The sequence below is a fragment of the Tricharina praecox genome (assembly GCF_024521635.1).
Source record: "Tricharina praecox strain CBS 144465 chromosome Unknown BZA05scaffold_63, whole genome shotgun sequence".
NCBI classification, from domain to species: Eukaryota; Fungi; Ascomycota; class Pezizomycetes; order Pezizales; family Pyronemataceae; genus Tricharina; species Tricharina praecox.
This window is the reverse complement of record NW_026250465.1, coordinates 13,435-35,399: the sequence shown is the minus strand read 5'-3', so window position 1 is coordinate 35,399 and position 21,965 is coordinate 13,435. Positions and strand designations below refer to the sequence as shown.

Sequence of the window (21,965 nt, the reverse complement as noted above, 5' to 3'; positions counted from 1 at the left end):
GGGAGGGTTCATGGCAGATGAGCATTCAACCGTTTTCCCCATGTGTGTATTCCCTGGTTACATAGAGTACAGAATTTCCCCCAACGTATGTAGCCTGCACCATGAACCTGAAGCCTAGACCTGGGGTTTCGGTAAGATTCTGGAGACAGCAGATCTAGACTTTTTGGGGTTTGCCTTCCGGATAAAAGTATGGTCGAGGCCGGGCCGCGGGAATCGGTACTCTGTCCTGTGTGGCAGGTACTTATTCGGTACACGGTATACACAGTATAAACATGTAGCAAATGGTATTTCCACGGAGCCCAACTGACCAGTCCCAATTCCCAACCATTCCACTCAGCCCCCAAAATCCGCCGACTCCCATCCATCATGATCGCTTCCAAGAGCGAGGCGAGACGAGGCGCGGGGAGAACCCCAGGCCCGTCCGTCCGCATTTAAGGTTATGGGAAGCTAGTTAAGCTAAAAAGTCCTGCATGTTGCCTGACGTCGTTGCAGATCTTGGGTTTTTCTGGGCCTTGTTGTGTGTATGTATGATGTGGGTATGTGGGTATGTGGGTGAATGTATGTAGCTCCCGGGTGCCCTTTGTAATTGCTTACCGATGTGATGTATGTACGGTATGTACAGGTTGAAGTTCTGGCTCGGGGTTTTGCCTGAAGCCTGGAGAACCTGGAGAACCCGGAGAACCTAGATTCAACCGCCTACCCAAGTACTGTATGTACACCGCGGAGAGAGCCCGGACACCGACATCGAATTCGTAAGGACTGCGGCCCGACAGGCATCAACGCCCGCAGAGTCCAGACAAGGTCCTGCGTCGAGAAGTGAACACCGTTGTCGGCGTCGGCGCCGTGAAACCCCAGGTCCAGGCCCAGAAAGAAAGAAAAGCAAAGAAAAGCCGGAACCCGCGCCCTCCGTCTCCAGGTCTCCTCGTCTCGTCTCGTCTAGTCGGCAAATATCAATGCCAAGCGGCCCCTCACTAGCGGTCTTCGGCTCGCCGGCGACGATTCCGACCCAGCGCCAACAGCAGCACCAGCACCAGCACCAGTGACAACTCTAAGCCTCAAAACCCACCAACCCACCAACCCACCAACCCACCAACCCACCAACCCACCAAAAACCCCCCCCCCCCCAAAAAAAAACCCGAGCACGGGAACAAGCTGCGAGACCAAAAAGTCGCACACGGACCACCGGTCCACCACCACCACCACCACGAAGTCTCCGGGAAGTCCCCGATGCGAAACGCGGGCCTATCGTCCGTGGGGCCGCTAGGCTCTTACCTGGTTAATAGGTACTCAGAGTAGGTAGGCAGATAGACAGATATGGTCGCTGCTTCTGTGCTTTCTTTCTTCTTTTTTTTTCACGGGCTGGCGGGCGGTGGGCGGTGGTGACTGAGAAGCCGGCGCCGGCGACGGCGCCGAGGCTCCCAAGTATGCCACTCTACCAACCTACCGTATGTGCCTACGCCAGGAAAATATCACTGCATCACAGCGGCGAGCGAGCGCTGTCTCACCCACCTCGCCCAGTGCCAGTCCCAGCCCCAGAGCCAGTTTCGCGGGCGACGCCCCATCCCGAGGAGAAGCTGGATGCGCGTGTAGAGCGCTAGTGCCGGTACCGTGCCACGCACGCGCGTGAGACGAGCGAGTGAACGAGCAAATGACTCGGACAGCGGGGTGGTGCCCGTGCGAATGACTCGGATGGGGGATCTGGGAGGAGGGAGGGGGGCGTTTGGGTGGGACTAGGAAAAACGGTTGAACGTGGAAAATTTCAGCTCCACGGATCTGCCTGTTGGGCCGTTGGGGGGGGGAGAGGGGAGGGGGGCTAGCTACGGTATGCTCAGCGACGAGGTATCCGCAACAGCCCCGCCGCCGCCGCCGCCGCCGGCGAATTCTGCAATTACAGGAAACGGCTGTGGATGTGGATGTGGATGCTGGCATGGGCATACCCTACGTGCCGACGGCGAAGAGACCCTGGCTTGACGATCGGCGTTCAACAACGCCGCATCGCACAGGTCTATCCGCTGGCGTGGTTACTGGTAACCTGTAAGGCCCGAGAATGCGAACCGTGGTGACCGGGTTTCGGCTCCCTCCCTTGTCAGCGACTCAGCCCCGCTCGGCCGGCCGGTGCTGGAGCTGTGGAGCTGTGGAGCCTGGAGTCAGGAGCGCGATTTACCGGCTCGAACCTGGGTATGTGGGTAGGTACATACGGCACTTCCCTCGACCGGCCGGAACAGGTACCTAAATAATAGCTCGTCCCCCAAAAAAGATGTCACCAGTGATCACCGTGCTCGCGGACTACTGTGGTGTATGTACTCTACGGCAACTCCCGCAGTAAGCTCCGCGGGAAAGACGGATTCTTCGGCTCTCACCTCACAGGGTTGCGGTTCCGCATGGGATAATTACCGCGGACTGCGGTGCCGTGTAGAATACGGTACATAGGCTTCCAGTGCTTCGCGCCCGGGTTGATACGCCTACGTACATACACATTGGGAGTTCACGGGGGACAGCCCCAATCCTTTTACTGCTCGTCCAGGACCATCAAGGTACTTACTCTGGCGAGTGATATACAGTGGACGGTGGTATGAGCACTACATACGGTATTGTTGAGGGGGCAGAGCAGAGACGAGCGGGCTGGAAGGGGAGCCCGCAGTTCACAGTCCGCAATCTGCAATCCGCAATCCCCACCGCTAGTACTGGAGTATAAACCTGGGTAGATAGTGGTGCTTCCATCACCACATAGCGCAGAATAGGTATTCTAGAGTGCCAGATGATAGAAACACCGGACCTCCGTGAAACATTCCCATGCGGCACCTTCTGCGGCTCGGCAGCCCTGTAGAGTACATACTGGTACCGGTACATACTCCCCCTCCACGGTGCCTTCCGTTGCCTACATACTTCCTATCCTCCGTATATACGTACGTTTCTTCTCCTTTTTTTTTTGTGTGTGTGTTGACGCTTCAGGCCATCGACCTCCGCGGGACCAGTTCAGATCCCGGGGGAGGAATATAAAGATAAGAATACAAAATGAAGAAGAAAAAAACACGCCAACAGCTGAGAGGGGTTCGTGAAGTTGTGGGAGAAGACGAGACGAGTTGTTGTCGTTGTTGTTGCCGTACATAATCGTCGCCATTTCCGATCGGGACTAGTTTTTTTAGCCCCGTCCCGGCTGGTGCGTTGCGTTGCGGTGCGTTGCGGGTCGCTAAAAAAAACATTGGGGCCCCACCGTGGTCCGTCCCACCGTCCCAGGATGGATGGATGGATGGGAGGGATCCGGATGGAACCATGATGGGCGTGCACTCGTGAGGGGTGGGGTGGCATGGGGAGGGAACAATTCCTAATGGCCGATCCCCTTATGCAGCACAGATTCGGCTCCAACACCCGACGGACACGACAGACGGACGGACTACAGACAGACAGGCGGACGGTTGGACGGATGGTTGGACGGACAGCACAAAAAAGGCGGTTGGATGTGATAGGTACGGTAGATACGGTACTCTACATACTTGCTCGATCGATGCTGGCAGCGGAATAGAGTGACATCGCGGGGGCAGGGTGATGGAGTGCGAGGAGCGCTGGCTCTCCATACATACGTGTACGGCAGTTACCTCTTACTCTCCCGGACTCCAGTCGAATCTGCTCTACTAAACGACGCTACGCCGCGATCTGGTCTGGCTATCTGTCTGTCTGACAGCGCTCTGCTGCTGCTGCTGCTACTGTTGGCGTGATGGCCAGCTCGCGACGGCATGCATCCCCCGTGGCGGGCCCATCGACCCCAACTACCTGCTGGCCCCCACCGCGTGTCCCGTCCGCCTCTCCCCGCCCCCCCACCCACACACAGATAGCCCCAGATACGGTACCGTAGAGCAGATAGAGTACCAGACACACGAAAACGGCCAGCAAATCACGTGCGGAACGTTTTCCGACCGACCGGCCGCGGGCCTGCGGGGCGATCGCCGATCAGGTGGTCGTGGTGGTGGTTTCCGCGCTGCCGCTGCCGGACTGGACTGGACTGGACTGGACTGGACTGGACTGGACTGGACTATCCAATAGGATACCGTGGTTGACTTTCGGAGTCCGGACACAGGCACACAAGTGACGGGTGACGGTTGAGAGTTTGCGTGCAAACTCAACACCAAGGACACGGACACGGACACGGACACGGACACGGACACGGACACGGACACGGACACGAACACTGATGGATGAGGGTTGTAAACTACACCACTTGTTCTACCTTATCCATTCTGTCGTTCTCCCCCCTGGAGCTGGAGCTAGTTTCTCGATCATGGCCTGTCACGCCCTCCGTGTATGTACCAGCATGTACCAGCATGTACCGGCATGTACCGGCATGTACTCGAATACCCCAGGTCTCAATCCATCACCTATGTACACCGCAAAACGGCAAATCGGAATCGAACCAGCTTCTCGGCGGGCCCGTGGGGGGGGACCGTCTATTTCACAGCACATCATGGCACAGCACATCAAGGCACAGCACATCACGGCACATCACGATACACCCGTCCATACATGCGGACCCGGAAACCACAGTTCACAGTTCACAGTCGCAATGGCAATGGGCAATGGGCATTTACGGATAGAGCGCTCGTACATAGGTAAGTACTTAATTGCGTATACAGGTAACAGCACAGCACAACACAGCACAGCACAGCATTCAACGTCCTCTCCACGAGTTCGTCAATCTATTACCGGAAGCAATCCACCCTCCGGCGTGGGGAGGGGGACCTGGCATGGGGGGCATCACCAAAACCACTACTCCGGTCCGGAACGAGATGTGGCGGCCAGCCATTCGGGAATTGGAATTCCGGCGGCATCAGTAGCAGCAGCATGTCGTGTGGATTCATCATTTACCGTGGCTTCGTCTGGGCGTGCGTGCGGGGGGAATGGGGGAAGAGAAGAGACACCGCATTGTACATATAGCGTATATACGGTATGGTGTATGTATAGCACGTCCGGCGTGACGGCGTGACGGCGTCGTCGTCAGCAGGAAAGCGTGCGAGCACACCGCACACCGCGCGGGCCGTGATAGGCCGCGCGGTGTCTCATGTTGCAGCCGTATATAAGTCACGACACAATACATACCGTACACGGGTAAGCAGTAAGCAGTGAGCACTCGTATGTACGGTAAGTATGTACGGACTGCCAGCGCCGATAGGTGTCTGTGTCTGATGGCCATCATATGTACCTAAGTCACGATATACACCTATATATACACACAGATATATACAGATATACAGATATACATGCCCAATCATCAATGTATATCGGAGCACGGCATGTAGCTCAGCACTCGGAACTCAGCACTCAGCACACTCGTGCCTATGTAGAGCTATGTAGAGCCTAGAACGGTCATCGGTGGCGGCGCGGAATACCTACCTATGTAGCCACCAAGCTGGTACAGTATGTACTCGTATGCACCCCCGTTTCGAGTACTGGTGGCTCGTGAGATGTGAATAAAGTACAGAGGTACGGTATCACGAGCGCTGGATTGGGTTTTGTATGTATGTACCTGGCTGAAGGAGGAGGGCATGTGTACTCCATGCACACCTCTCATCCCCCCACCCTCACCCACCCCATCTATCCACCGCAATCCCAACCGATTGACCGTTGCCCTTTCCCCCCCTCCCACCACCCCGCCCCCCGTCATGATTATCCTACCGTCACCTCTACATATGAGGTGTGAGGTGTGAGATGTGAGCCTGTCAGGTGAACGGATAATCTCGGCCGTCGGGAATCGGGATCCGTCGGGACGTTCCGGAGTCGGGATACCTACTTTAGAGTAGGTAGGCACATCAAGGCACATCAAGGCACATCTTTAACTTAAATAAAGGCACATCATACATATAGTAGAGTGCACTTTAAGTGTGCACGCGCGCACAAGACTCAAGTTGCAGCTTTGATCCTCGGTATAGTTAACCGTGTTATGTATGGGTGTTGCAGGCCTGCAGGCTTGCAGCTTCAGATAAGTTGGGGGCACGCGGGGAGGGGAAGGGGGGAGTGCTGTGATAGACTGATACATAGTGCATCGAATCTATGATTTGTTTTTTGTTTAATCAACCCATGTACGATCGAAAGTACAGTGGCAGAGCGACAAATGCGGAGTGATATCACATGTTTGAAATCACGTCGCCCCTATTGTCCACTGCTTGCAGCAAGCAATAACTTCTCCGGATACCATATGATGCCCCCCAACAAACACGCTCCGCTTCGCCAACATATGTATGTATCATCGAAAGGTACTCAAGGTACTCGGACATGCCAGACCCACTGCCACTCAAAGAAAAAAGGAATCAACAAAAGTAACGAATACCTACGCCTGCAAACAATCATCCGCCGCCCCACGCAAAAACAAAACAAAAAACTGAAAAGAAACGAAAATCTAGGTATCCCAATCTTCCTACATCGCCATCCCCCATCCCGCTCCATGCGCACCCGGCAACCTGTCCCCCTGTCCCTCCCTGCTCTCCTCGTCCAGCTTCATCTGTAGCAGGGCCTCGGTAGGATACTCGGCATTGCTACCGCTACTAACAGTGCTCTTCTGCGCGGTACTCATTCTCCTCGGGTTCTTTGGCGGGAGAACCGGCGTGGCCTCGGAATACTCCTGTGGTTCTGCATAAGTGCGTGGTGTGGGCGTGATGAGATCAGGATCATCCTCAAAGTTCATAGCCGGAAGCTCTATCCTCTGCCATGTCGTGCCTGCCGGGAGCTCGACGGCGTCCAACGATGGCGGCTGGGAGTCGAGGGATTGCGTGGGTGTGCTGCCACTGCTGCTCTCGACAGTGGGTGTTTCCATGATCGGCTCGCTAATCATTGACGAAGGGTGAGGGTGCGGACTGTGGAGGAAGCTGGCGGGTCTACTGCCTGCACCACCGAGGCCGAAGCCGCCCATGCCGCCGCCGCTGCCGTGGGTGTCTCTAATTCCAAACTGTGCGATTGTTCGCATCTTTCGGGTTACCCACGATGCGAGAATCTTTCCGCGCTGCTTCTCCCCGAGACGAGAACGTGGGAAGTCGCCCTTGCTGACAAAGGCGACGATGTCGACGACAAGTTGGTGTTGGTCTAGGATGGTGTTGACAATCACAGGCACCATCGACGCGAGGTAGGACTTGACGTGGACCTCTACTAGGATGACGACGAGTCCCCCGGCTTGAAAGCAGGCGCTGGAGAGGACGGATTAGCTAGGGTGAAGATACGAGGGGCAAGAGGGCGACAAACCTCCCACTGGGAACGATATTCCGATGGCACCGCTCAATACTGCTCTCGATATCGATAGGGAAATGCTGCAAGCCGTTGACTTCGATCGTATCACCGATGCCACCGAGGACGAACAGAATCTGCATCTCAACCAAGGTCTGTCCCGGTCCGATTGGCCTAGAAACGGTGTGTAGGAATCCAAGGTCTCCAGTGCGGACGTAAAGGGTCATATCGCCATCAGCGATCTTCCCCTGGAAACGCTCAATATCGATCGAATCCTTAGAGTTGTAGAAGCTCTGAACACAAGCCTCAGACACGACCCAGATCTCGCCATACTCGCCCGTGTGACAGAGCCGGCGGGTTTCGGGGTTGACGATGGCTACTTGCGTCTGGACGGGGACCATGCCGGAATCCTGGACGAGAAGGGTACCTGGCATGCTATCAGGTTCCACGGGGATTACGAGACCACGGCGCAGGGCTTTGGGATCAAGCCACAGCTCAATTGGTTCGATGTTCATGTAACTCCGGGTGGCAATCATCGGGTTGAGGACGTGAGAGTAGACCGTATTAATGGCCGTTCTGTCAAGACCTGCTGCCGCGAAGTGCATCCGGACTTTTTGAAATACATCCGGCCGTGGACGTCCCTCGCATGTAATCATCAGATTCCTCAACTCATGTAGAGTGAATCCCTTTGCCGGCATAGTGCTGATTGCGTGTTCCAACATCTGTCGCGTAGCATAGGTATCCTTGATCTTGTACCGCGAGAGTGTCAGGAATACACTCATTGGATTCTGGGCAAAGTCGATGGGAGAAATCAAGTAGGTCGGTGCACCTGCCAGGCAAAACAAGATCAGAACATGGACACATAGCGCCGTAAATGACGAGGTACCAACTCACCAATGAAGATACCCATCAACCAACTCATAACGAATCCCATTCCAGATGTACTCCGTACACACGCAATAACCGGCCTCATACTGGTCATCTGGCAAGTCTCCTTCATGACCTTGCAGATACCCATGATGGTCTCGTGTCCCAAGGCAACACTAATCCTCCGCTGGTCTGGAGTCCAGTACGTCCAAACCATCGCCACGCTCCCCGGTTGGATCCATGCCGGGTTAACTGTGTACCCCAAGTCGCGACAGCCCTGTGAGCTCTTTGGTATTTTCGCCGTGTTATGGACGATTGGAACCTTGACGTTGAGCACGCCCGCGGATTGCTTGAGATGTATGGCCAAAGGCTTTCCCTTCAGGAGTGTTTCGACCTCGGTATTGACCAGGACACACTTGACGTTGAAGTCCGCGACCATGTGTAGGAATGCAGGAATATCTTCAGCGAGTCGGTTCGAGTCCAATGGCGCAAGGGGAATCGCAATAACGCCCAAACAGAAGCAAGCGTGAAGAGCAAAGAGGAAGTCTTCCGAATGCGTGTAGATGAGGATCGCGTGATCACCTGCCCTCAGGCTACATTTATTTTTCAGCTGGGTTGCGACTGCTGCGATCTTGAGATCTAGCTTCTTCCATGTGATGCCTTTTCCTTCCCGGCCTCGCCCGTCAATAGTGCAGTAAGACAGTTCCTCGGCTTGACGGGACACCCGCCATTGTAGAAGGTCAACTATCGATGTGAAATTACTGAGCGGCGTTGAGGTACGGTCGTCAATAACCACCACCCGGTAATCCACGCCCGAGTATTGTTTTTCCTGATTGGCCAGAAGCTCCTGCCGTGCTCGGGTGGAATGGTAGGACCAGATGCCTCCTACCGGGTCGATACCGACTGGCAGATTGCGGACTGCCCGCTCGACTCCGAACTCGACATGGACACAGGGCAGGGTGCCGCTATCAAACTCCTTTCGGCAGAGCATATTTCCGATCTCCCGGCGACCATTCTTGACGACTCGCGGAAGACTGCTGGGTGCTGTAATCATAACACAATATACTCGGAGTTGATGTTCTGTCAGGAGTACCTCCATGCATCGCTCCGAAAGCGAGTCCAGAAGAGCAATATCCAATTGTCTCGCTGCCCCACCAGCGGCCGTGGGTGCAGTCGATGCAGCGTGTGATTCTAATAGGATTATCGGAAGATGTTCATCATTGACGCACACGTCAAAGGCCGAACAATCGTAGAGTTTCGACATCTTTTTCATGAGCGTGACGACGAGATGCTGCACGAAGAAGTATCGGTATTCTTCCCGCTGCTCGGCTTGCTCCCCATCCACCCACTCCACTCGCTGCCGTAGTCGGTCTTCATAGAGGCCGAGCACGAAGATCTTCCCCTCAATAACGCATCCCAACAGCCCTGTCCGCAGAAATTCCGGCTCCACCGGTACGGGGTGCGGGTTGTATTCCTCAAAGCGATATGGCCTCGCGTGAAAGATAGTCTCGGTCTGCTTCGGCGCCGCCCAAAATCCACCGGAAAGTGACGGAGAATCCACCCAAATCTCGCCCACCGTGTTCTGAGCGCAAAGGAGCGAGGTTTCCGGGTCCACGATAGCAAGCGTGGCATCCGGTATAGGATAACCAAATGCCCCCACTCTAAGCGCGGTCTCATCCTCTCCTCTCTTCTCAACCTCTTCTCCCATCGCTACGACAACGATGTCATTCATTTTGAGTGCTTCTCTCTCCAATAAAACCTCCATGATCTCGGGAGGCTTCTTCTCTTTAGTGCCAGGAACTTTGGGATTGGATAGCAACGACGAGTATCCATTCCCGAGTATACTTGTTTTCGGGTCGACGGGACTCTCAGGCTCAATCGTCTCTTCCTCCTCCTGCGGCTTGGAAAGGGGAAATCCCATCCTCTCCTCGCCACCAACCCAATCGCGCATCGCAATGACCATCCCTCCATGCTCCGGCAAACACAACATAGGAGCCACAGCGTCTCGTGCCCTCTGATTACCAAGGGGCTTCAACCATCGGTCCGCCAAGATTTCGTGGAACTCCGAGTCAACCACCAAAGCATCGATCATCATCAACTTTATAGACGAGAAATCCACCGGATATTTCTTCTGAAAGTTCCTGGTCGCAAACGGTTCGGTCTGGTAGTTGTAGGCAACGAGCTTCAGCGCCGGGTAATCCCCCAAGCACAGAGTAGCCTTGTAGCGAGTGATGATGTTGGCATAGAGACCTGGCACGCTTGTGGTGGCCTGTGAGCACCACACCGTCGTTTGTCCGCCGTATACGGTCATGAGGACCGAGTGGATCAGTCCAATGCCCTGTCGGGGGTCGAGATACGAAACCAGCGTCTCTCCGGCAGGCCCGCCTGCGACTGGCCGTCCAGTCTTGTCACGGAGGCTCGTGTCAAATGTGTCTCGACTGTTGCTTGGCGCAGTGTTTATGATCGCGCTGAGCGTTCCCATCTGGTGCATTATCGTCCTGTGACTCAGTACAACACCTCGTAGGTCGCCAGTAGGTGCCCGCCAGAACTCTATGTAGGCTAAATCTGGAACCTGCAATGGCGGGACTTCCTCGCCCTTCTTGGCGTGAAAGGAGCCAAACTCGTTTGTCTTCCACCACTCAACGCCCCTTGGCCAGGCTAGCTTCAGAGTCGTTAGCTCGCGCTGGAATGCCTTCAGGTTGCTGTCCGTGGTGAGCGCTAGATGCGCCTGCGTCGATGTCAAGATGAAGTTGAGTTTGGGATAATCTTCCATGTTATTGATAGGAACAGCGACCACACCAGCAATGAAACAGCCAAGCAACGCGACAGCAAAATCTATGAGTTCCACATCACGGTAAACCAACGCCACGCGGTCCCCTCGATATAGGCCTGATTTCTCCCGTATCACTTGCGCCACTTTTTCTGCGCGTGATCCCAGTTTCTCCCAGGAGATGGCGGCGACTTCCTTGCCTTTGGTATCCAGGATGACATATGCTTGCTGTTTCGGTATTGATCGAGCCCGATGCCGCAGTACGGTGGCTATATTGTCGAATTTTGACATTGGAATATTCCTGTTGTGGGGGTCATCGACCGCGAATGGCACATCCCGTGGTTCTAGCGGCATCAAGGTGTTGATGGCGCTTGGCGGCGGCATATCGTTGGTGTTGAGCATCGGCGGAGGAACAGCAGCAGTGGGGGAGAATCCGGCGTTCTCCGGATAGCGGTGCATCATAGGCTGGTTGTAGTCATTCTCCAGAGGTCGATTCTGGTTTAGGTCTTTCCCCGGCTCGTAGACCTGGGCAGTAAAGTCCGAGAAGTAGCCCCCCGCGTCAAATAGTGTATTCGTCCTCGAATCCGACATTCCCGGCTGGTCTTGCATTGGTGTCTGACCTTCATCGTACTGCTCATATTCGATCTGTGGTGGTAGTTGCATGTGGTTATGCGGCGGCGTGTACGCATAGCTCTGCTGTTGTTGGACCGACGGATTGGACGATGCAGAGCTGTAGTTCCGGATGTGAGTGCCTTGAGTCGGCAACGTCATCGAATCGTCGCGGGTATGATGCGGTGAATGCGGCGATAACCTCGAACTGCTATTCGAGCTGCTCCTCATGTGCGGTGGTGCCGCGCTCTGTAAGTAACTTGATCTCGTGCCGGCCGGAGCCGACTCATATTCTCCCCCGCCTCTACTCCGGTCCGGCTGCGGCGCTCCACCCATCACAAGAGATGTCCGGCTCCCACCACCAACCGAAGACGAATCCATTCCTTGATAAGATCCGTCGCTGTATCGCCATTGTTGCAACGAGTGATGCGATGGATTGGAGGAGGTGATGCTGCCGGAGCCGACGTTGACGCCGAACTGCGAGAGCAAGAGTGTGCGGCGTTTCTCGTATCCTTTCTGCGTAATATCGCCCTCATCGAGTTCGGCATCGAGAGCGGCCAGGTGCGCTTGTAATTCTGGGTTGTCCATGACGGATCGGGGGCGAAGGGAAGAGCGGTCGGTGGTTGTGTAAGGCGAGGTCTGTGATGGTTTCGTCGCGAGGGGCTTCTGCAGGGCGTGGAGTTCGTTAGCAGCCCATGTGGAAATAGAAACAAAAGCAAAACAAGGACGCGCAGGGACGCGAGGCCAACAACTGGTCCGATCTCAGCGACCACAGTATGGTGCACATACGAAATATAGAATGGCAGATGTAAATGAAAGTCTTTTGGGGATGTGAAAATTGGATTGGACTTTAGAATGCTAGATCAACTAACAATTTGAAGGTGGTTCCGGATCAACGAATGACGTCGATTTGGTCGAGAGGGGGCGGTATATCGACCTATTCTATGAGGATACCTCTGGTGCGCTTGTGAGTACGTAATAGGCGCATTAACTAAGCAGGGCAAATTGAAAGGGCATGGGGAGTTTTGGTAGTGAGGATGGTGATGAATGTAGTGGTAGTGGGGGCAGGTTGAACGGTATGGGGATATATCCGGACGATTGACTACGGTAGGTGCTCTATGGATAAGGAGGGGGTGTAGGAGATGAAGGGGAGAAGTAGCAGATAGAGAGACAGTCGGAATGCAGAAACGGCTGAGCCGGTCAGCTTTACCTGTCCTGCCTGGTCCGTTCTTCGAAGGAAGCGGGTTCTCCTCTTTTGAAAATGCATTGTGCGCAGTCCAGTTCAATTTTGACAAAGACACGAAAACGGGGAAGCCAAGAGGACTGGACGGACGGGCGTAGGAACCACAAGGTGGATGAGACACAGAAAATCACCCTCCCACCAGCAGCGAAGGCTAGATCTGCTTCAGCAATCACCGCCGTAATTCACTCGAAAAAGTACCCATATCTACTACATGTAATCGTTTGTGAATCTCGAACAGGCACAGCTTCATTTTCCACATGTCTCTCACTTGCGGCGTTAGCCCGTGCACGACACGCTCCAAGCTAGCGGCGTTGATCCCTGCGGCTCTGCGAAAAAAAGTTCAGAGTCGAAGTTCTCTCGCAACGAAAGGACATCCACAATTATACCCCACCACCAACGAACCCCCACCACACCACACAAAATGGCGAAATCAAAGCGCAAGAACAATGAGACTCCCTCGAGGGACGGCGCATCGCCTACGATAAATGCAAAAGTCGCACCGGCCGCCGCCAACGACTTCGTTATGACCATTGATGACTCGGATCAAGACGTGCCGATTCTGGACGAAGACGACTCTGACGACGGGGCGCAGATCAGCCCGAGTCTTTCCCCCGAACCGGAGGAGGAGGAGTCGCGAGGGAAGAAAAGGAAGCGCACGGAAAAGAAGGTTGTGGTAGAGCGCAAGGAGAAGAAGGCGGCGAACGATGGCGGGTTGGACTCGGATTTTGAGTTCCAGGCAGGTGATCTGGGTGACGCTGTCGGAGAGTACGATGGGTGGGGATTTGAGGGTGCAAAGGCGGCGATGAGGGACCAGAAGAAAGGAGTGGATATAGACGAAATCATCCGGCGGAGGGCAGCAAAAAAGAAGCAGGAAGGGAAGGGTGGGGAGAACGGAGACGACGCTGATAATGACGCACCCGAACTCGCCGACGACGAGAGTGAAGAGGGTGATGATGAAGGCGCGGCGGAAGACGAGGACGAGGGTGGAGAGAGCGACGAGGAAAATGGAGATGATGAGGCGGAAGTGAGTTTCGCAGGATTTGAAGACGACGACGAGGACATTGCTGCGGACGGTTTTGGCATGGGCGCAGATTCAGAGGAGGACGAAGACGCAACAAAAAATTCGGACGCCTCCAAGGACTCGGACGATGAGGGCGGCGACGGCGACGAGGACAAGGGCGAAGACTCTGACGATGAATCTGTAGCCTCCTACGTTCCCCATCCCGACGATATTGGCTCTGACCGCGAAGGATCGGATACCGAGACCGCCGCCGAAGCTGCTAAAAAGGCCGCCTACTTTGCTCCTGAAGATGAGATCACTTTTAACCCCGACCCTTCGGCGAGCTTCCAAAACATGAACCTCTCTCGTCCTATCCTCCGTGGTCTCGCCAACGTCGGCTTCACTGCACCTACTTTGATTCAACAGAAAGCTATTCCTGTGGCACTACTTGGCAAGGACGTCGTTGGAGGTGCGGAAACTGGTTCCGGAAAGACGGCGGCGTTTATAGTGCCGATTCTCGAGCGACTACTCTACCGACCAAAGAAGGTGCCTACATCCAGAGTTCTCATCCTGTGTCCTACCCGTGAGTTGGCGATGCAGGCGCACTCGGTGGGAGTCAAGCTGGCAGCGTATACCGACATCAAATTCGCTCTGGCGGTAGGAGGACTATCGCTCAAGGTGCAGGAACTTGAGCTCAAGAAACGCCCCGATGTCATCTTTGCCACTCCTGGTCGTTTCATCGACCACATGCGCAACTCTCAGGGCTTTGGTGTGGAAACCATCGAGATCGTGGTATTGGACGAGGCCGATCGTATGCTGGAAGACGGATTCGCCGACGAGCTCAACGAGATCATCAACACGATTCCCAAGAGCCGACAAACCATGCTGTTCTCTGCGACCATGACCGACTCCGTCGACAAGCTGATCAGACTCTCCCTTAATCGCCCGGTCCGTCTCATGGTGGACCGCAAAAAGAGCACCGTCAAGGGATTGGTGCAGGAATTCGTCCGCATCAGGCCCCAGCGCGAGAAGCAGAAGTTAGCTATGTTGATTCATATCTGCAAAACGCTTGTGACCACCCGATGCATCATTTTCTTCCGCTCCAAGGTGCTTGCACACAGAATCCGCGTCATTTTCGGGCTCTTCGGACTCAAGGCTACAGAGCTACACGGAAGTTTGACACAGGAACAGGTAAAATCCATCCCCTCGCCGATCCCTCCATGTAGCATGCTAACCTTCCCTAGCGTGTCAAAGCCGTTGAAGCCTTCCGTGACGGCGCGGTCGACTACCTGCTCGCAACCGATCTTGCCTCCCGTGGTCTTGATATCAAAAACGTTGATTGCGTAATCAACTTCGAGGCGCCGCAATCCCACGAGATCTATCTTCACAGAGTCGGACGTACCGCGCGTGCTGGGCGCTCAGGTCGTGCCATCACCCTCGCCTCCGAAAGCGACCGCAAAGTCGTCAAGGCCGCCGTGCGCGCCGCTCAGGCACAATCCGCCAAGGTCGTCTCGCGCGTCCTCGACAATGATACAGTCAACGCTGTGCACGAGAAGCTCACTGCTCTCGAAGACGAGATTGAGGATGTGCTTAAGGAGGAGAAGGAGGAGAAGTTCATTCAGACGATGGAAATGCAGGTGCGGAGGACTGAGAACCTGGTTAAGTTCGAGGATGAGATCAAGGGACGTCCCAAGAGGACGTGGTTTGAGAGTCAGCGTGAGAAGGCGGAGGCGAAGAAGGTCAGTAAGGCCGAGCTCAACGGGATTTCTCTACCCGATAAGAAAACTCCCATGAGCGGGAAGAAAAGGAAGCGCGAGGAGATGAAGGAGGAGAAGGAGAAAGTGTACAAGAAGACGAAGTCAGACCGAGCGACCAAAGGCCTGAGGGGTGGTGTCAAGGCTGCGAATAAGAGGGATGCGGGTGGGGGTTCGAAGAAAGGGAGAGGGAAAGGAAGGCGGTAGTTGGCGGAAGGGCTTGTAATGTATAAGTTATGGGAGAAAAGCGAACGTGATTATTCAAGAGTAATCAGTGACAACCGTGCAGATTTGTATGAGTAGGCCAACACATGGTCCATCCTCATAAGTGGTTTGATGGTGTAGTTGGTTATCACACTCGTCTCACACACGAGAGGTCCCGAGATCGAGCCTCGGTCAAATCATGTTTTTGGACCATCTTCTCTATCTGCTAGGGTGATGTTTGGTCCGTTCTTCAAGGGGGAACAGCAATGCAGCCCTTGTTAGTTACCTCGAACCTGCGCAAACAGAATCAAAGACCAAAACTCCGGTGGTATCGATGTCCCCGCATTCCGATAAGAACACTACTGAAATTTTTTGTAAGGGTGTTGTGATGCTGTTTCGGTACCAATCTCCTGGGACGATCGATAACATGTAGCAATCAATGTTGCGGCGGAGCACAGAGCCAACCGATAAGCTGCTGTTTCGCACGTTGTCTCGTACATCTTGAAAATACCGGTATATCTACCATCATCACACTCACAATCGCGACTGGCAACTGCAAGGCAAGGGGGTTTAGGGGGGAAACAGAGCAGCACTGCCTGCTCGCAAAGGAGCGCACGCGGGCAGCGGGCATGTGGACAGAGAAGGACTAGCAAATACAGCCCTAAGCTCCCACGGAAAGGTATCTCGTTCCAACGGGCGGTAGGTGCTATGACGGGAACCCAACTAAAAACAACATCGCTACTACGATTTCTATCTCTTTGGGTTGGATGATCTGGTTCTTTGGAAACGAGCCAGGGAATTGTGAGTATTGGGGGATATCAGTAGTAGGATCGTGAGGACAAAAATCCAAGACGCTGCTGGTTCGAGTGACGAACATTAGCCAGGAAACGACACAGGATTGACTGAGGCGAACTTGGGGTTGCGGAATTCTCTGACTGAGGCCATTGCACTTTGTGGGACTCCTTCGTGATGGGCAGTTTGATTTGCAGACTCCAATGTGGGCAGAACTCCCCAGCACTATCATCCAAAGAGAAAGTAGGTACCGCTGGGTCAGAGTGGGTGCGGGGGGAGCTGGTAGTGACAATGGCAAGTGACAGGACCCGGGTACAGGCGGCAGCATGGGGGTAGAGGCGAAGTCCGCCGGGTATACACAGGATACCTCGATAGGGGAACCAAATAACAGGAGTTTTCAATTACAGCAGACCGCTCCTCCAAACCGACAACACTGGCGCGGCATATGGCCTTAAAATTTCCATCCGAATATCGCTCATATCTCGGTTCTAGTGGCAGCAATATCGTGACCAACAGATTCCAGGGTAGCACCGCTCATGCCTCCATCCGGTCACTCGACTCGAGCACCATAACCCCATCCAGCAGCTGGCGCGCATAAGCGAGGCGGGGGCGCTTATTTACCAGATCTGCACGGTGAGCTTGTTTCTGAACGACAGCGCGGAGGTCAGGCCGTTGCAGCAGCTTGCACAGCCCGAGAGCACCGATGGTTTGGATATATGAGTGATTTTACCCACATCGCCAGTCGGAGCCACCATCTGGTTTGAAGAATTTAGGAAGGCCTAAGCATAGCCATTCGGGCTGAATGTCGTCACTCGGTTGAGTTGTGAGAGCGACAGAGATGGGAATTGGCTGGCTGGGACAAGTGCAGTGTCATGAATAACCTCATGTCTCAATAGCTACAGCGCCCGTAACAGAGGGATCTCACCATCGCACGTGCGGCCTCTTACCCACGTCCCGCAAATTTGCCTCGCTGTATATAGAGGCCTTAGAAGTGGGTGAAGAGAGAAAATACCTATTCATTCAATCTCGTTTTTCATCAATGGCCGACGAAATCACCTCCGCAAGCAAAGACCAAACCCGCATCCAGTTTCAAGATGTCGAAAACAATGTCAATGCTCGTCATGGGTTTCCACTGCAACGACAGTACACCGATATGTCCATCAGGAGTGTGGCCTCGGGGTTGAGCAGAGACAGGTCCCTCGGGGCACAGGTGGCCGTCGAATATCGTGCACTGTATTGAAACCTCACCTCCTACCTCCTCCTCTTGCGGATTCTCGTGGAAGCATGTGATTGATTTCTGGTGAAGCTCTATCAAGCTTGACGGTACCGAATCGCAGAAGGAGCAGGAGGTGAAGCAGAAATCCTACGCCGAAGAACTCGCCGACGGTATAATTTCACTCTTGAATACCTCCTCCTATCGTGGCGCTGGTATCTGATGAATCCTTTCAAGAAATCGCCGAACTCCAATGGCACGTGGTCCCTCTTCCGGATATCTACGAGCGTCTCCAGTCCTCCCCCACCACCGGCCTCAGTTCAGACCAAATTCCACAGTTGGTCTCATGGTATGGCAACAACATTCCAACACCGCCTCCCTCGCGTCTTCTCCACAAGCTGTTCATGTACTTCTTCGGCGGCTTCGGCTCACTTCTCCTCACTGGTGGAATACTCGTTCTCATCGCATGGAAGCCTCTCGGAAATCCGCCCGCTCCTGCCAATGCAGCTCTCGGTATTGTGCTACTCTTGGTTTTCGCTATACAGGCAGGATTCAATGCGTGGCAGGATTACTCTTCATCGAAGGTTATGAACTCAATTATGTCCATGCTGCCGGATAAGTGTCTGGTGCTGCGGGATGGTAACCAGACTGAAGTCCCATCGACTGCACTTGTGCCTGGAGATATCCTCTATGTCAGGCTTGGTGATAAGGTTGCGGCCGATCTCAGGATGCTGGAGGTTTCAATGGACCTGAAGTTCGATCGATCGGTTTTAACAGGTAAGCCCTCGCGCTCAATGATAGCTTCGATGGGAACCTGACCAGTGAACAGGAGAATCAAAGCCTTCGCTGGCCACCGTCGATTCTACTGACCCCAACTATCTCGAAACCCGTTGCATAGCTTTGCAAGGTACTCACTGCGTCAGCGGAAATGGCATTGGCATTGTTGTCGCCACCGGTGACAAAACGGTCTTTGGAAGGATTGCGAAGTTGTCGAGTCGCCCCCGCAAGGGAATGACGCCACTACAGAGGGAGATTATGAGGTTCGTTATGGTTATTGGCGGGCTGGTGCTGTTTGTGGTTATTCTCGTGATTATTCTCTGGTAAGTTGCTCCTTCTAGTCTTATGGGTGCAGAGTGTTGACGGAAACCACCACAGGGCTGCCTGGCTACGGAGGTCGTATCCCAAGTGGATCGATGTTCCGCTCCTCATCGTCGACTGCGTCAGTGTTGCGGTGGCTTTCATTCCGGAAGGTCTTCCCATTGCCCTCGCAACGTGTCTTACGATCACTGCGCACTCCATGAGGAAAAATAACATCCTGTGCAAATCACTCGCAACGGTCGAGACGCTTGGTTCAGTGTCATTGCTATGCTCGGATAAAACTGGAACACTCACGAAGGTGCGTGCGTACATTCGCGCTCTAGACGTATTGTTGTTGACAATGCCATAGAACAAGATGTTCGTCACGGACTTTTGCATCGGCTATGACAAGCACACAGTCCCCCACAGCGGGCCTCCTACTCCAGCTATGCTCGAGGTCTATGCCATCGCTGGGCTGTGTAACGCCGGCGAGTTCGACGCAGCCACTCTCCATCTTCCCTTGGAGCTGCAAACAGTCCACGGCGACGCCACTGACCAGTCAATCCTGCGGTTCGCGCAAAGTTTGGGCCCAGTAGCAGACTTGCGGAATAAATGGAAGAGGATCTACGAGGTGCCATTCAACAGCAAGAATAAGTTCATGCTCTCGCTATTCGCCGAAGTGGTGGGTGAAGGCGATGATTGTTGCGGTGAACAGTAAGTGGTTGTGTCCAGAAGTGTTTGCCGTTACTGATTGCTCGACCGTGAAGTATCCTCATGATCAAAGGCGCCCCCGACATCCTCCTCCCGCGGTGCGGCTCATTGCTGCTACCCGACGATTCCCAGGCGGCGCTCACCTCCGCCTGGCGTGAGAACCTGCAGCAGACACAGATACAATGGGCTATGGACGGAAAGCGTGTTATTCTCCTCGCCAGCAAGCGGGTACCGAAGTCACTCTTCCCTTGGGCTCCAAACACGGCCGAATTCGCCGATCAGGTCGCTTCCTTAGCCGCAACAGATATGAGACTGGCCGGCTTAGTGGGAATCGTCGACCCGCCCCGCGACGAGATTCCAAGGGTTATCGAGATCCTTCGCGGCGCGGGTATCCGTGTGTTCATGGTCACTGGTGACTTCAAGCTCACGGCGCAGTCCATTGGCCGCTCCTGTGGGATTCTTACTGTTCCTCCCGCTGCGGTCGAAGACTTTACGTCGCTGGATAGGCAGTATGTTAAGCACGAGGAGAAGAAGGATGAAGAGTGGTTCGACAATGATACGGGATTCCAGGGGGCCATCGTCCTGGAAGGGTCCGAGTTGATTGTGTTGAATGAGGCGCAGTGGGATCAATTATCGAGATATAAGGAGGTTGTGTTTGCGCGGACCACGCCAGAACAGAAGTTGAGGATTGTCAAGGAGTTTCAGAAGAGGGGTGAGGTTGTGGCAATGACGGGGGATGGTGTTAACGATGCTCCGGTTCGTGGTAGTTTGATGCTTCTACTGCGTGATGCACTGTAACTGACTAATTTGTGTACGAATAGTCGCTGAAAGCAGCCGATGTCGGAATTGCTCTGGCTTCCGGGAGTGCAGTTGCCATTGAGGCTGCGGATATGATTCTTCTCGGCAGCTTCGAGGGGATTGTCGGCGCTGTCCGGGCTGGAAGAACGGTGTTTGGTATGCATGTTCCAAGTCAGAGAAGTCACGACCCTGATATTGATACGCTTATAGATAATCTACGAAAAACAATCACTTATCTCCTGCCAGCTGGAACTTTCAGTGAGCTTTGTAAGTAGCTATTTCTATTTCCACTCACTGATCATAAACTGACTGCCCAGGGCCCATTATGATCAACGTACTCTTCGGGCTCCCACAGATCCTGTCTTCCTTCCTCATGATCGTAATCTGCTGTTTCACCGACTGCATAGCAGCCATGTCCCTTGCCTATGAACAGCCGGAGTCCGATACACTCACACGCAAGCCGCGCAACAACCGCACTGAGCACCTTGTCGACGGCAAACTAATCTTCCACGCCTACTTCTGCATCGGCATGATCGAGTGTGTCTGCAGCATGGCAATGAGTTTCTGGTACATGCAACGCCAGGGCCTACCATTCTCCGCAGTCTGGCTATCTTACGGGAATATCGACTCCAAGTACGATCCTGATTTCATCACCAGGACGGTGAATGAGGCCAGCTCAGTGTACTTCGTTACGCTTGTTGTCATGTATGTCCCACCGATGGAGGAAAGGGTGAATCGCTGCTGATGAGTTGTGTATACAGGCAATTCTTTAACCTCATGGCTACGAGGACGAGACGGTTGAGTATCACGCAAATGCCGCCGTTGGGACCGTACTACTCCAGGAACTTATACCTTTTCCCCGCAATTGGGTGTGGTATCATCATCGTATTTATCTGTAAGCCCTCTCTCTCCCTGGCATGGCTGAATGGCATTAACATTGTGCAGTCTGTTACATCCCGTTCTTCCAGGACTTGATTGGATCTACAACTATACCTCTTGAGTACTGGTTCCTCCCTGCAGCTTTTGGAGTTGTTCTGTTGCTGCTTGATGAGATGAGGAAGTTTGTGATAAGGGGATGGCCGCAGGGGTTTGTTGCGAGGATTGCGTGGTAGAATGGATGGAGTTTAATTGTCGTAGGGATGAGCAGAATGCTTAATCCATGAACCAAACTCCTGTAATATTCTTGTATGTGGGCTATAAAATCATCATGAAGCTTGATTCTCCCAGAGCTCTACTCTCGGTCGAGGATAACTCCATTTTCTTTCGATCGATAGTGAGCCCTTCAGACGTCCTCTTTGAGAGAATCGCGGTCCTATTTAGCGAGAAAGTTGCACACTCCAGCGAAAAGAAATGCGTCCGTTTGATTGGCAAAAAGGCAATGCCCGAGTATCTATCATTGTTTTGCTTGTTTCAATTTCAGCGGCGCGGTATGCATATGCAGACCTCAGCTCAAGTTGAGCATCAACTACATTGATCCTGGATTTTATTCTAATTGCCGACGATACTATTGGCCAAATTTCTTCTCGGGATACAACTGCCGTAGATAGTGATGCGAAGGCTTTGTTGCCACGCTGACATCTTCTGCTTCTGCTTCGTGCCTGGACCTTCCAAGCTGAGGGATTTTGCACGCAGGCACCGACTAGTAGCCTAGGCGCAATGGCGAGTGATCGCAGATGGACGCTCTGAGGGCACAAGGAATTAACGCTGAACGACCAGGCAAA

At 53.9% G+C, this 21,965-nt stretch overlaps 3 protein-coding genes and 1 non-coding gene across 4 annotated transcripts; 3 read left to right on the top strand and 1 right to left on the bottom strand.

The window, feature by feature from the left end:
• Positions 1-6,033: 6,033 nt before the first annotated feature.
• BZA05DRAFT_243605 (putative AMP-binding enzyme) lies at positions 6,034-12,121 on the bottom strand. The gene is made up of 3 exons (XM_051479934.1): positions 8,101-12,121; positions 7,225-8,035; positions 6,034-7,169 (listed from the first exon to the last, which is right to left on the bottom strand). The coding sequence occupies exons 1-3, from the start codon at positions 12,038-12,040 to the stop codon at positions 6,407-6,409; spliced, it is 5,514 nt and encodes a 1,837-aa protein (XP_051334543.1). The 5' UTR covers positions 12,041-12,121; the 3' UTR covers positions 6,034-6,406.
• Positions 12,122-13,020: 899 nt separating this feature from the next.
• BZA05DRAFT_413833 (P-loop containing nucleoside triphosphate hydrolase protein) lies at positions 13,021-15,717 on the top strand. The gene is made up of 2 exons (XM_051485220.1): positions 13,021-14,886; positions 14,940-15,717. The coding sequence occupies exons 1-2, from the start codon at positions 13,117-13,119 to the stop codon at positions 15,654-15,656; spliced, it is 2,487 nt and encodes an 828-aa protein (XP_051334542.1). The 5' UTR covers positions 13,021-13,116; the 3' UTR covers positions 15,657-15,717.
• A 62-nt stretch (positions 15,718-15,779) lies between these two features.
• Positions 15,780-15,853, top strand: BZA05DRAFT_t308. Its single transcript has one exon. It is a non-coding gene; the product is annotated as a tRNA-Val (tRNA).
• A 1,346-nt stretch (positions 15,854-17,199) lies between these two features.
• On the top strand, positions 17,200-21,613 carry BZA05DRAFT_413831 (uncharacterized protein). The gene is made up of 12 exons (XM_051485219.1): positions 17,200-17,678; positions 17,752-17,831; positions 17,896-18,435; positions 18,488-18,758; positions 18,814-19,054; positions 19,106-19,449; positions 19,503-20,202; positions 20,268-20,400; positions 20,455-20,511; positions 20,562-20,949; positions 21,006-21,139; positions 21,190-21,613. The coding sequence occupies exons 1-12, from the start codon at positions 17,485-17,487 to the stop codon at positions 21,354-21,356; spliced, it is 3,249 nt and encodes a 1,082-aa protein (XP_051334541.1). The 5' UTR covers positions 17,200-17,484; the 3' UTR covers positions 21,357-21,613.
• The last annotated feature ends 352 nt before the right edge of the window (positions 21,614-21,965 follow it).